General features: G+C 42.6%; 1 protein-coding gene across 1 annotated transcript in view; it reads right to left on the bottom strand.

Annotated features, from left to right (window-relative positions):
- The window catches only part of MEGF10 (multiple EGF like domains 10), a 129,580-nt gene that overhangs the window by 13,548 nt on the left and 101,629 nt on the right, over positions 1–14,403 (bottom strand). The window contains exons 13-18 of the mRNA XM_090279072.1: positions 8,800–8,946; positions 7,500–7,634; positions 6,848–6,976; positions 5,295–5,423; positions 2,997–3,125; positions 617–745 (exon numbers count right to left, since the gene is read on the bottom strand). Of these exons, the coding sequence (XP_090135198.1) occupies positions 617–745; positions 2,997–3,125; positions 5,295–5,423; positions 6,848–6,976; positions 7,500–7,634; positions 8,800–8,946 (798 nt within the window). The remainder of the gene's footprint in view (positions 1–616; positions 746–2,996; positions 3,126–5,294; positions 5,424–6,847; positions 6,977–7,499; positions 7,635–8,799; positions 8,947–14,403) is intronic.

Here is a 14,403-nt window from a genome sequence, read left to right as displayed (position 1 = left end):
GTAAAATTCTAAAAACTGCACCAATCTACAGTGTCAGAAAGTAGATCAGTGATTGAATTGCTTGGGACCCAGGATACTGTAATGGTAGCAGAGAGGGATATGAAACTTTTGGGAGTAATAAATATGTTAATTACCTTAATTTGTGGTGATCGTTCCACAAATATGTACATGTCAGATTTTAGCAAATTGTATGCTCTGTTACTGTACATATGTGTTGTACATAGGTATATATATATGTTGTACATCTTTATATAGTATAATTGTATATACGTATTGCTTTTTATAGGTTAATTATACCTCAGTAAGACTGAAAACAACTGTAGGCACAGTGGGAAGTTCATGAACTTTGGAAAACTTCCTATCAAAGCCCTGACATATTCTACAGTAGCTGCACCAACTTGGGCAAATTACTCCACCTGTCTGAGCTTTCATTTTTTCATTGGAAGGAGAGCAATAATAAGGCATCCACCTAGCCACTAAATAAATTAACAAGCTATGCCTTACAGAGTGGTGGGGAGGAGTACATCAGCTAACACAGGTGAAAACACTTAATGTTGGGTGGTAGGGGGTGGTCATGCAATAGGAGGTGCTAGTCATTATTTACTAATATCCTTACCTTGGTCACACCGTGCCCCCTTCCAGCCTGGGCTGCAGTAACAGGTCCCAGTGATGTGGTCGCAGGTGGAGTTGTTCAGACAGTCACATATCTGGCGACAGCCGTAGCCATATGTTCCTGCAGGGCACTCTGAGAAGGAAATGAAAGTCCAGTGTAGCTCTTCAGCCTTGGGAAGCTGGGGTAAGGCTGTCTCTGACGGTCAGACCCTATGTGCCTGAGGGCCAGCTCTTGCAGGAGATCCCTGTTCAGGCAGACTTGTACCACCCAAAGATGGTATATTCCCTGAGTTACAGTGGGACTCACAGGTCAGGCAACACACAGATGGAGACAGAGACCCTTATTACAGTTTCTGATACATTCAGCTTCTATGGGTTCACCTCCTGGATGGGTATGTACAGAGTCTGTGGCACCCCAATGGAATTGATAAAGATCAGTCACTAAGGGCAACCTGAGATGTCTATGGGATGGAAGGGGACCAGACTAAAGAGTATAAAGTAGCGATGCTTCCTTGAGAAAAAGTACATCTTACTATAGACTCGGGGATCCTCCCAGTGGCATATTCTGATTCTGGTTAGCTGACAGAAGGGGAAGAGGGAGGGGGCAAGTTTTGTTAATTTTCTAGCTAAGAACTTAACTTACCATAGAATGGCTCAAAAATTGGATTTGCAGGTGGAAGGCTGAGAGACTGAAATAGTGGGATTTTTATGATGTAGTCTTACTAAGTTTGGGCATAAATTTCAAAAAGTAGCATAGGCATATTAAATCTAAAAATCATGACAAAATAGTGATATTTTTTGGTAAAGTGATCAGCAGGGGGCAATGTGCTATTACAATCAGAGTTCTCTGTCCAACACAGAGTTTCTCTTTACAAATGAGCACTGGGACAGTTTAATTCGACATTCAGAATAATCACAAGAAGCACTTACGAGGCTTTTATTTAATAAGACTGGTTACAGTCTGCCATTCAAATGAAAGTCATTTTAGGGCTTATTCTGGTTTCTATACATATACATGGGTGGGCAAAGTTGTTTATAAGGCAAATAATACAATAATTAATTAATAATATAAGAATAAATTATTTCACCTACTTACAGCTATAAAACTACTTTTGCCTACCCCTATATCTATGTGCACATATGTTTAGGCATTTGTACACATACACACAATATTTACATATACAAAGGGTGTGCAGGTAACTCTGTGACTCTGTATCTGTTTCATGATTACAGGAACTAGCAGAGCAAAGCTAAAATTGGGCTTTCCCTGGGCAGGCAGCTCTCCGGATGTCACTCTCGCTATAATTGGTAGGCAGGAGGCTATGCACAAATATTCTAAGGTTTAGCATGTGCGATTGGGCTGTCCAGTGGTGCAGTGGTGCAGAGGTGCTGCGGGGTGCTGGGAGGGAGATGCTTTATTGCCAAAGTCCTGCCGTGCTGATCAATCTCTCTAGGCCACACGGCTCCTACACCCATGTAACCTTTGCTTCATCCTTCCTAAGAGCGTGGCCTCTGGTGAGCGGGCAATCTCATGCTTCTTTTCCTGCCATTATGATTAGAAAGTGAGCCCCATCCAGCTCTAAGGGCTTATTTATTCTCCCAAATACTGAAAATCACAGAGAAAAAGAACAATAAATGAATCTGAAATATTTAGTGTCAGACTACTGTTCCCATAACCCTGAGCAGATGCATAGCTGGTGAGGCAGAAATAGAAAACCAAGGATGGGTAATTCCAACAGAGCATATTCTCCCAGGATGAGATTTTTAGAACACAATTTTAAGGCAATCTATTGTCTTGAAAGAGGTTGTTGAGATTCAAATGAGAAGCTGTAATAGAAATTGTATAAAAGTACTTTCTAAACGAGGTTGTTAGAAGTGTGGCCATGCTTGCATGGACTTGTTTGCCCACCCTTAGTGGGGCTGGCCCTGGGCACCCACCCCTCTGCCTCCTGCACACCCAGTCTGGCCCCCTTAAGGCACTCTCCTTCCATGAGAGACTCAGGCTCTGCCTTTGCCGAGAAGAAAGCTTGACTGGCAATTTTAAAGCTCTGAGCATTCACATTCCAAAAATAAGAAGGAGAGGAAGAGGGAGCCAGGATGAACAGATGGAAAACTTGAATTCTGTCTTCAGTCTTGTAGCCACACCCCCTCCACCCAGAGCACTAAGTAGTTAGTTACTCAGAAGAAGAATTTTGAGAGAAGACAGTCAGCAAATATCCAAAGGTGGCCAGGTCTTTGAAGGGGAAGTCAATTGTGCTGGTGACCAGCCACCAGCTCAGACAACTTAAAAGTTGTGAGCGCTGCCTTAATATCTTCAGGCATCTGGTAAAAGGGATTATGGAAGGAAAAAAGGCTGTCGAGAGAGGTCACGCTCTTATACTCACTCTGTTCACAGTGCTTCCCCATGAACCCCGTGCGGCAAGTACACTGCCCAGAGATGTGGTCGCAGTCAGCTCCATTTTGACACTGGCATATCAACGCACAGTCCTTTCCATAAAACCCCAGGGGACATCCTGTGTGGGGAGGAAGGACAGCAGGAGTCAAGAGGCCGAGCAGAAACACAGCACTTGCTTCCAACATTTAAAAAAACCTTGAGCCACTAGAGAGTGAATAAAGACTACTACATATGTCAGCTTGTCACAAAGCCTTCTTTGAAGTCCCAGGAAGGGTTTCTTGTAAGGAGGCTGTCATTCATAAGCAGGCGGCAGAACAGTTTTATACCTGGCAATTTAAACATCAGTGGTACCCTGGAGGCAAGACTGGTGTCTTCTCACAAGGCATCCTCAACCCTGCAGAAGTCTGGGACATTTCCTTTCATTCTTTCATTCCACTACTAGAATCCTGGACTCAAATTCCATGGACTGAAATGAGAACTTTATATTAAAATGACCTGTATATGCTTTTACTGTTGGTACTGAATGTCTCCAGTTCTGATACCCACCCTGTCCACTGTATCCATTACTTAGATGATACGATCTCTTTCATGAACAATGTGTGGTAGAATGTTGGACTTTAAAAACCCTGCACTTCACAGGATCTTTATAAAGAAGCAATAAGTCTTCCCACTGCTTCTCAATTTTCAAGGCCCAGACCACCAGGACCCTTGAGCTGAGGACCTGCACAGCCCTGCTGGCCTTCACGGGCCCACAGCTGTCCAACAAGAGAGCTTCAGGGCCCCGTGGCATGAAGAAATCTTCCATAGCTGCTGGCACATGGCTGTTCCCAAGCATCACGTGTGCCTTTAACTGTTCCTATTGTTCGGAGGGAGGTTGTTTTCTGTTTTGTTTTGTTTTTTATTTAATCTTTGAAGGCTCAACTCTCAGGAAATGGGAGGCAGACACAAATGTCAGAATGCGACAACCACCACCATTGCCATTGCACTTATTTAGCACCGATGTGTGCCCGATTCTTCTTGCACATCCTCTCACTGAAGCTTCACAGCAGCCCAGAAACACAGGGGTGGGTAATCCCACCCTGCACATGGGAACTGAGCCCTGCGTGCCCTGTCACACAGCCAGCAAATGGCAGGCTGGCAGGGCGACAACCCAAAATGCAGGGAGGTCTGGCTCCAGATCCCTGCTCTTCCCACTGCATTGTGATACTTCACTTAAAAAGCACCTCTGATTGAAGCAGGTCCTCATTTTGGAATTATAAATAATAACATAAGTACTTTCCCTTAAGGAGCTCAAAAACCTTTATATATCCAATTTCAGCAGAAATGCTCGGGACAACCTTCCTCCTTGGGAAGTCTCTCTTTCAAATCATGGCTCAAGGCCTTTACCCTTTTCTAGGAAGTTCCAAAATACTTGTTCAGCCCATTCTTTAATTATGTTTTCTAATTAGTATTAAACAAGAATTGCCTAATTTATGACTTGTCTCTCCTCCTCCACTCATTTCTACCATTTAAAATTATATATTAGTATTAATGATCATCAAAATACACGCTTTCCTATCTTTTCTCCTTTATTCAATTAAAGGCAAGAGGGTAGAGAATAGTCTTTTCTCCCCAATGGTGCCAAGCTGTGGAGTACTTTGCACATTGTAACCTATGATTCTAATAATTTTACTGAATAAGAAATAGTTAGGACACTATAGAATATAAAACCCTAGTGATTCTTAAAGCATGGTCCCACACTGGCATCACCACCTGGAAAACTGTTAGAAATGTGAATTCTCAGGCCCTAGCCCAGACCTATGGAATCAGACACTCTGGGAGGGGGTCCAGCTTAATGAGCCATCGGGTGATTCTGAAGCGCGCTCATGTTTGAGGACCACTGAGCTCAATCTTCTGCAAGAGCACACGTTAAGTCAGGCAGCGAGGCTGTTGTCCTCACTACCTTTCTAATCACTATCACTTCTCCTAACCTTCATGCTGTTCGAATGCACGGGAGGGAGTCTGAGCCACATAAATAGGGTCTGGTTACAGGAGAAGAGAAAGAAACTGCCCACCACCACATAGGGCATTCGTCCATCTCAGTGCCCTGAGATGCCATGGAGGCAGTAAACCTGGGACATGGCAGCTCTGAGCCACTCAGAGAGATTTAGATGTCTAGAGGTCATGGGTAGACGAAACACTCCAATGCCGGGAAAGCTGGCTGAGCTCTGCCTCTGTGTGCAAAGGGAAAGGCTGTGTCCTCCTGCGGTGTGGTTCTGTTGGTGGGTTTGGAAGGCTGGCTGCTTACTCTGAGTGCAGTAGAGCCCCGTCCAGCCAGGAGTGCATTTACATTCCCCGTCGTAGGCGCTGCAGAAGGCCCCGTTGTGGCAGTTGCACGTGTGGATGCAGTTTGGGCCCCAGTGGGCGGGTGGACAAGCTGAAACCACAACATGCATGGAGAGCTCGGTTAGAGTTCTGAGGCCAGCACCCGGCAAGGAAACCCCATCCACCCTTCCACACCTCGCATGTGAGAGGTTAGCTGTGTGCATCACGACTATGGAAGCAAACTGCTCCAAATCTGACTCAAACCCAGACGGCAACGCTGACTGAGACCGTTACCATCACCCTTGACATATGCATTCATCGCAGGCTGCAGAGTGAGGCAAAAATCATGTCAAGTTTACAGATTTAGTCATTTAACAAATGCATATTCAGCATGTCTGTGCCCAGCACTGTTTGGGGAATAAGGGAGACAGCAGAGAATAAGAGGAAGTCCTGGCTGCCCTCTGGAAGCTTTTATTTCAGTAGGGAAGGCAGGGAACCAACCATCCAGCCCAAAAACCAATGGTGATAAATACTATGAAAAAAATAATAGAACAGGTTAAGAGGGGCAAGAACAATGAAGCTGCTTCTTAATGCCTCCCTGAGGAGAGGCTGTTTAAGCAGAGATGAGACAGAAAAAAAAAATATGACTTGAGAGAGGTTCAGGGACCCAAGGTCATGTAATTTGTGTCTTTGATCTTGAAAACTGGTACTCAGCCAATTCTAGAGTTGTCACTAGAGGCTTGTTTTAAATGTTAATGTTCCCAGTTGTGTGTAAGAATTGGTTTACTTGTAAAACCTCTTAATTAGAAAAAGCAGAAAACAATGTTAAATCTTCAGTTACCTTGGATTTGATCTAAGATAAAGATTTAAGATCTTAGATTTGTAAGAAGCAAACTAAATCTTAGGAGGGGTCACTGCCCATTGGAGGGCCATCAGAACCTCAGATAAAGCATCTGTGAAACAGTAATGTAAGGTTAGGGGGTAAAATTATTTAATTTACAAAAAATAAAAATAAAAACATTTTCATTCATACTAATGCTTCAAGAACTTAGCTGCTTAAAAGGAGGACCACCTATAATTTCTATATGGTTACCCAGTAGAGAATACAGCCCAATAGAGACAATGAATAAATCTGAAGTAATTTTTAAAAATGAAAAATGTTTTCCATAATTGTGAAACTACTTTTTTCCCCCAGGGAAAAGGAAAAATAATATCTGATACTTGAGGTCTGGAGTGAATCTTAGAATAGATTTCATGAGTATATGATCCCAATTTTACAGGTGAAGGATCACTGAAAAGTAAATAAGCAAAAATGCTATTTATTTAGGTTCTTTTCAAGACACTATTTAGATTTAAATGTTGGGCCATTGCACACAGTTCTGAATGGGGAAAGAAAGCCATTTAAAAATTTTAAAATGTATCTCATAATCATTCATGTATTTTGCTTGATCATGCAACCACTCATATGTCAACCCTAAAGAATTTGAAAACAAATAAATAAAAATGGTTGACCAGTTATTCTCAAATAAGACTTACGTTGAGAGCAGTCACTGCCGATCCATCCCGGGTAACATTGACAAGATCTGTCAATGGGGTTACAGGTTCCATTGTTGGTACAGGTACAAATTCCTGCACAGTTTTTCCCAAATCTGCCACTGGGACACACTGTGAATAAGTTATAGGTCAGTAACTCATCATCGCCTCTAATCTCACAGAGCCCTAGGCTCTTGGGACAGGAAATAATTCTAAAGAACATCGACCCAGGTGCCCATTTCGTAGTTGCCTCCACCTAACAGCATCCCTAATCCTCAATGGACTCAATTTTACAAACACATGAAGCCAAACACCCTTACTGAGGCATCGCAAGCCAGGAGACATCATCACATTTTCTAGAAACCCGACTTCATAACTTTTCACTCAGGAAGCCAAAATCCTTCCTCATATTGATTTTTCATGGGAGGCTGTTTCCAATTAAAACTGAAGAAGAGTACAGTTCCGAGAATAAAGAGGTTTTGCGGAGGTGGTAAGCCAGCTTTTCCAAAGCTCAAAGTTGTATTTACAGAAGCTGCAAACACAGCCTAGCAGAGGCATAGATTGCTGGTAGCGGGAGGGCGTCCTCAGGGAAGCCGGAGGACACGCTGCATGGGGCTTGCTCCTCAGAGGGTGTCTCTCCAAAACTGCGCCTCACCTTCATTACAGAGGGTGCCTGTGAAGCCGGGCAGGCAGTCGCACAGGCCAGTGATGTGGTGGCAGGGCCCGCTGCTGTGCACACACTGTGGGCAGGTCTGGCTGCAGCGATGCCCGTAGAAGCCAGGGGAACAGACTGAAAACAGAATGGAAACTGACAGTTATCTTTCCTCAGGTGTGTTTCTTTCATATTCCACATTAAGAGCTAGTCCAAGTTTTGGGTAAAAATAATTTTTAATGATACTGAAATTTTTCCAAGTATAAAATAACGACCACCAAGGAAACAAGTGTATTTTTTAATACTGAAAAAAGCCACTAAATTCTGAATTGCCTGAGGGCAGGCACGTAACTTAGTCCTCTTTATTCTTCTCTGTTATGGCCCCAATTAGCTTGAGATTTGGCATAGAGCTAGAGGCCTTAAAAAATAAATGAAGGAAGGAAATAACCTTCTAAATTCTAACAAGGCCCAAATAAATACCCTCACGCCATGTGTTGATCCTTTAGTCTTTGAGTCATTACCAGCAATAAATAGATTTATACTCAGAATTAAAAGATGGTTCCTCCTCAACATGGTCCAGGTTAGTGATTGTGGTTGAAAAGTGAATAAGCAAAATGTTACATAGTTAGGTTCTTCCCAAGACATTATTTGGATTTAAATACAGGCCAACTGCATAGAGCTCTTAATTTAAAAAGTAATTAAAACTTTAGAATAATGTATCTTATAGTTAGTTGCATATTCCTTTCTTGAGGACATACGAGAAGATGTAGTAAAACCTTATGGCTTATTTCCTAACTTAAAATTTCAATTGACCAGTGTTAACAGTCCCCATTTGTAACTCGGCAATTCTATTTTCCCCAGAGAACTAACTTTAAGACTACTAGCAGGATGCATGACTTGCCTCAAGGTTTGGCTGATGTTGATTTCTAGTAATTGAAATAAGGCCAATGCCAAAACTGCTGAATAAAATATTTACAGGTCACTGGATATCTGGAACACCATTTGCAAGATTTAAGGCAGGATCAAGAAACATACCCTGTTGATGCCAATGAGGCAATGAAATCACTACTGGGAAAAAATGGCTAGAGCCACCATCTGTTAAGTTAGTCCTGAGGGTTGGGAGGAATAAAACTCAGGATGTGTTTTCAAGGACAGCTCTACAAAGGACGGGGTGACCCATTACACTTTCTTCTGCCCTCGACCGCAACAGAACATCACTGTGAACTGCGGCGTGGGACAGAGAACATTTTACACACACGGTGCCCTAAGGAGAAACAGAACTGCCACCTGAGGAAACACTTACTTCTCTGGCAAGTGGTGCCTCGGAACCCCGGTGCACACTCACAGATGCCGTCGTCAGGGGAGCATGAAGCCCCGTTCTTACAGTAGCAGGGCAGGGAGCAGTTGGGACCCCAGCGTCCCTCAGTGCACACGCTGTCACAGTGGACACCTGGAACAACACACACAGTCAAGGCTGAGTGACAGGCAGGTGCCTCTGGAATGCGAAATGAGAGACAAGGACTAAGGTCATGGTATCAAAGCTGGGTCATCCCAGACAACAATGAGTAGAGGTGGCATAAAGTTTAAAATTCACTTATACACATCAATATGCCATCATATATTGCATGATCATGTATCATCTGAACTTTAAAATAATCCCAGGGCTATTTTCTATAGTCATAAATGAGAAGAAATAAACTGATTTGCTATACTGATTTTCTTCTTTAGGAGGAGAGGACAAAGGGGAAGCCCAAGGCTCTATTAAAAGCAAAATTTATCAAAAACATTGCATCATTTAACTCATAGTGACTTCATACCTTCCCCTCCATTCATTATTTTTACAGAGAAATGGGAAAAGTGTAAAAAAGATAAGGAGAAATTGTCCTAACCAGCATGGCTCAGTTGTTGAGCATCATCTTGTAAAGTTAAAGGTCACTGTTTCAATTTCTGATCAGGGCACATGCCTGGTTGCGGGCCAGGCCCCCATTGGGGGAGGGGGATGCGAGATGTGATGCTTCTCTACCACAACGATGGTTTTCTCCCTCTCTCTCTCCTCCTGTCCCCTCTCTCTATAATAAATAAATAAATGAATAAATAAATTCCTTTTTTAAAAAAAGATAATGAGAAATAAAAGGTTGTTAAATTGTTTAACACAAAAAAGTCCGCCTGGAGCAATCAAATAAACACAATCCTAAAATATTTTAATGAAACATTGTGCTACACAGAAATCTGTGCCACCAAATTCCTCTTTAAAAATTTAATCTGACTTTGGGCAGCTATAGGCAGACTATCACAAATTGATGTTATTTACAGCTGTTGTCTAAGTTGATTATTATGAAATTATGTAGGTGATTAACTCTCCCTCTGGAAATAGAGAAACTTCAGAGTCAGTCATGAATGAACACAATGCCTAGAGAAAACCCAAAGAAAAACCCAAGTTGCAAAAATAAAAAATAAAATCAGGCTTTACTGGAGGTAAATGGAACTGTCTTTTGTAAGTCTGCACTTGAAATACGACAGGGAACGCTTTCTTGTAAGTCTGAATTCTTCACAACTCGAAGAAGTGCTCTTTGCATTGACAGGCAATAAGAATGAGTTATAATTAGCAGTGAACTGGTGCCTGCTGGCCTTAGACCAAGTAAAAACATGGTAAGAACACAAGCACGCACACCCACAAGGATTCCGGAACACTAACACAACCCAGCACCAAGGAAGCAGAGAAGGCGATGTTCGGGTCACAGGTTTTGCTTCTAAGTTAATTAGGAGAAAAGCTGCTGTGGCCCAAACCTTAGGACAGAAGCAGCCCCAAACCAGAATGTGAACTTACGCAGCCATTTCTGCTGACCTACATCTTCCACTTTTGACTGTTCTGTTTTCTTCCTCCGGAACATCTCCTACATGGTAAAGGAGGCGTGAGAGTATGCAGACCTCACCGTGTCTGGCTTGAATCAACAACAGACTACAGTTTAAGCTTGGACTGCTGGTTGGAGAAAGGAGATCAGGCCTGTCATAAGTTGATTAGGGTGTCCGAGTTCTCCAAAGAGTGAGATATAGAATTTTAACCTACTACAATTTTATTTTTGAGTTCACAAATACATAATCTTAAAAAAAAGATAGCATATCTCTTTTGAAAAGCTGAGATGGAATTGCAAACTCTATGTCCCTGAAATGGAATTCACCAGCCATAGAATCCTGTCTGGTGTTTTGACTGACACCTGTTCAAGGCAGAAGCATCAAATGTTTAGAGGAATGAATCACTTCTAAGGAGGCTACAAACCTGAACTTCGCTTTGTGAATTTGAAGGAAGCACCAACAGAGCTAACCTGCTACAGGCTTCACTCACTTCAAGTTCAGTTCCTGAGCTCTGACCGTGAACCAGGACTCCTGATTATCAATAGCTGAAATAGGGACTTCTGCTTCATAGAGATTCAGATGACACCCTGGTCCTTTTAGTCTAGAGCTACCCAGGCAAGTCCCAGTTAGGATTTTGGAGAAATGGAAGCTAAGTAATTACTTTGCCAATCTGAAAATCATCATGAAAATTTGTCCTGATTTTTGGCACTTTTTTGGGGGTGGGCGATTAGGGGAAGGGGAGATTTAGCTATTTATAGTGATTTAGTTTATCAACGGTCTGCCAAATCTCTCCTTAATATTATACTTAATGCCGTTAAGATGGAATGGAACACACTTTAGGTCAAAAAGTATATGCTACTTTTGCCGTTATAGATCATCATGATTTATATATGACTTAGCACATTCTCAATCAGAGCATGTTAAGAAAAATGACTCATGGGTAGACTGACAAATGTGAGTAAGTGATTTTTTATTTCATATCTGATTCTTCTTCCCTAACAGGTTTGTTCAGCTGATTAGCATAAGCATCTGTCATAATCACCTTTATCAAGGTAATTATCATATGTGTATCAAGGCCCTCCATATAGCAAGGAGATCCATGGCAAAGATAAGCTTGTTCCACATGATTTACCTATCATTTCATTTCCAGACAATCACAGGAAATTCTAGAGATCATCTATCAAATCTTCTGTCTCTAATCATGTACTCTATACACATATTTCAACAGAACCAAGCTTCTTTTAAAGGACTTTTATTTTATGATTGCAATGAAGTCTTTCATTGGAAAGTGTATTATAACAATTCTATTACTAACTTCCCCTAAAAATTCCATCCTTTTTCTCTATCATCAGTAACAAGGAGTCATCATTTTGCAGGTATTAACGCCTAATCTGCTAGAAGACAAAATTAAAGTATATCACAGTCAGGGGGTAACTCCACGGAAAAGTGTGATGCTGTCTTTTTTTTTGTCCTCTTAAAGCAACATTTTCTCCTATTGCTACTTTCCTGCTTTAGGCCTCTTGTATCCTCTTGCTCTTTCCCTTCATCTTACAGCCAGGAAAGGATAAGATAAATTTATTATTGCTGAGGTGTTACCTCCTCTAGAGAATATTAATATTTTAAGAAAATATACAATAAGAGTGTTAGAAATGAATCTGTAAGTGTGAGATTTTAGGCAATGAGACTCACAGGGTAAGTGCTACTGATGTGACTTCTATGTAAGGCATACAGTGACCTTTTTCTCCAGGATAGGGAACTCTAAGCTTGCTTTAACCAATTTTTTGGCTGTGTGTGTGTGTGTTTGTTTTATTCCTGAATTATTTCCACTGATCTCATCCTAGTCTTTGCCAACTTTGCTAGAGTCCTACAAGACATCTTTTTATTTCCTTGTTTGTCAAAGACAGATGAGAGACTTCCACTCAATAAACATTCACAGGGTCTGACAGTGCTGGCTTGCTGGTGAGGGGTCCTCTCCAAACAACTTCTAAACCTAGCATGGTAACGACCCCAGAGCAGGCACACCAACCCTGCGAGGGATCACAGTCGGAGACGAAGGTAGCTTGTGAAGGTAAAGGATGGTTCCAAGCTAAAGGAAAGTTGGATGAGAGACTCAGAGGCCCAAAGAAGTTACGTGTCCCATCCTTCAGGAATCCCAAGTTGGGGACAGCCGAAACTGCGGCTGTGGAGAGCGGGAGAGCTGTCCAGGCAGCCAGGCAACGGTCACATGGAGAAGAGCCGGGAACACCATACTGTGGAGTGTGAGCTCCCTCCTGGCGTTGTGACCTCACGGAAACTGCATTTCTTTAATATGACCTCTTCTCCTTTCCTTCCTTTTGATTCAAACTGGCCTCATCCAGCACCCTAGCTCAGCCACCTCCCTCTTCTTTGCATGCCCACCCCCTTAATCATAAAGCCCTCGGGGCAATGAGGTTCTGATCAACACCAAACAATCTTAGGGCCAAAGCCTTGGGTCTGCCGACCAAAGAGACAGAGTTTTAGTCAAACTAAAGATGGCGTCTAGTTTTCAGTTGTGCTTCAGGTCCAGACCCAGAAAAGCCGAATGACCCCACCAGCTACACCCTTGTGAAACCAGGCAAAGACACTACGGCTGACATCAGGACCAGATGCACTGGTCAACTACCCCTTGCTAGCGCAAGCCAGTCAGTAGAGACCACAACCCTGACTCCACCATGACTAACGGTTTTCCCCGATATAACCCGTCCCCTAGAAGTCATCGGGGAGCTAGGTCTTAGAGCAATGGCTGCCCTGTGACTCCAGTTTGGCACCATTTCTTCAAATAACAAACCTTCACTTTCTTTGCTGCAAACTTGTGTTTGCATTTGACTGGGCTTTGATGTGTGCAGGTAAGCAAATCCCTTTAGTTTGGTAACAGTGTTAATAGGGACCAAATGGACAATTAAATAGGAGACGTGCATAATTAAACCTGTGTTTTGTGGGAGGGCAGAAGAAGCTTTGATGATGATCCCAGAAGAAAGACCTGTCAGGTATCTATTTTGGATTAACCAAGTTAAAAAAATGATAAAAATGACAAGGTCTTAAGCTAAATTAATGGCAATTGGGATGCAGGGAGAGATGAATTCCAGAGAAATATAGGAGAGAATGCAGATGAAAGATCCAGCCCTAACCCCATGCTCCACGCAGGGGGCAATTCCACGGAGGAGAGATGGTGCTTGTTATAGTTCACTCTAGTGCCTGGCAGATGGAAGGTGTCAAGTATTTGGTGAATGAATTCATAAGCCCAGTCTCTTTTTCGGTGAGAGATATTCAGGACTATTTTCCACTGGATAGAGTGACCATCCCATGCTTTTCTTCCCTGAAGAAGTGGTGGGAAGCACAGTGAGACCAGGAAGCCCGGCAGGTTATATTTTGTACACCTAAGACGGTGACCCTCCCCTCAAAGAGGGTGGAAATATCTGCCTTGCCTGTTTTTGAGAAGATATACACTCATGAGCTCAGGTCTGTGTTCTTTAATGCTAGCCCCGATTGTGAAGCAATAGAAGAATTATGGGACATCTTGAGGAAATTCTTCTGGAATGTTTCCCAAAGCACAGATAAAGGCTCTAATATGAGTTACTTCAGGAAACAACTTCCTAAACTGTTTGGCTGAAGAGGCAAGATAGGAAGGGTGTATCTTTAAATTTGCAGGACTCTGGCTCAAAGGCAGCCCTTTTCCCTGATAAATGTTGTAATGCTGATAAGGAGATGTGTGAGGGACTGTTTTTGCCAGGCCTGAGGACAAAGAGCTCTTTGACAGCCTTCACAAGTTGCTAGGCAATGGCTGAATGATCGTGATAAACTTCAGCATAAGCAGCTCTAAAGAAATGTTCGTGCCTTTAATGCCTGATGCCGAATGCCAGAGGCCCCAGTGTGAAGTTGGCATTCACTAGGCACTTGTGATTCCACGAATGCAGTAAATGAATCATCTGGGGTGTCATTATGTCTCCCTCTCGGGGTAATAACCAAACTCCTTGTCCTGTTCAACTGCTTATTTTCCTTATGCCAATATTGCAATATTTGGGACGTTAGTGAATGA

The sequence above is a fragment of the Furipterus horrens genome, unplaced genomic scaffold, assembly GCF_987537825.1.
Source record: "Furipterus horrens unplaced genomic scaffold, mFurHor1.1.pri manual_scaffold_5, whole genome shotgun sequence".
NCBI classification, from domain to species: Eukaryota; Metazoa; Chordata; class Mammalia; order Chiroptera; family Furipteridae; genus Furipterus; species Furipterus horrens.
Note: the sequence above shows the minus strand (reverse complement) of the source record. Positions and strands in the feature narration are given on the sequence as shown.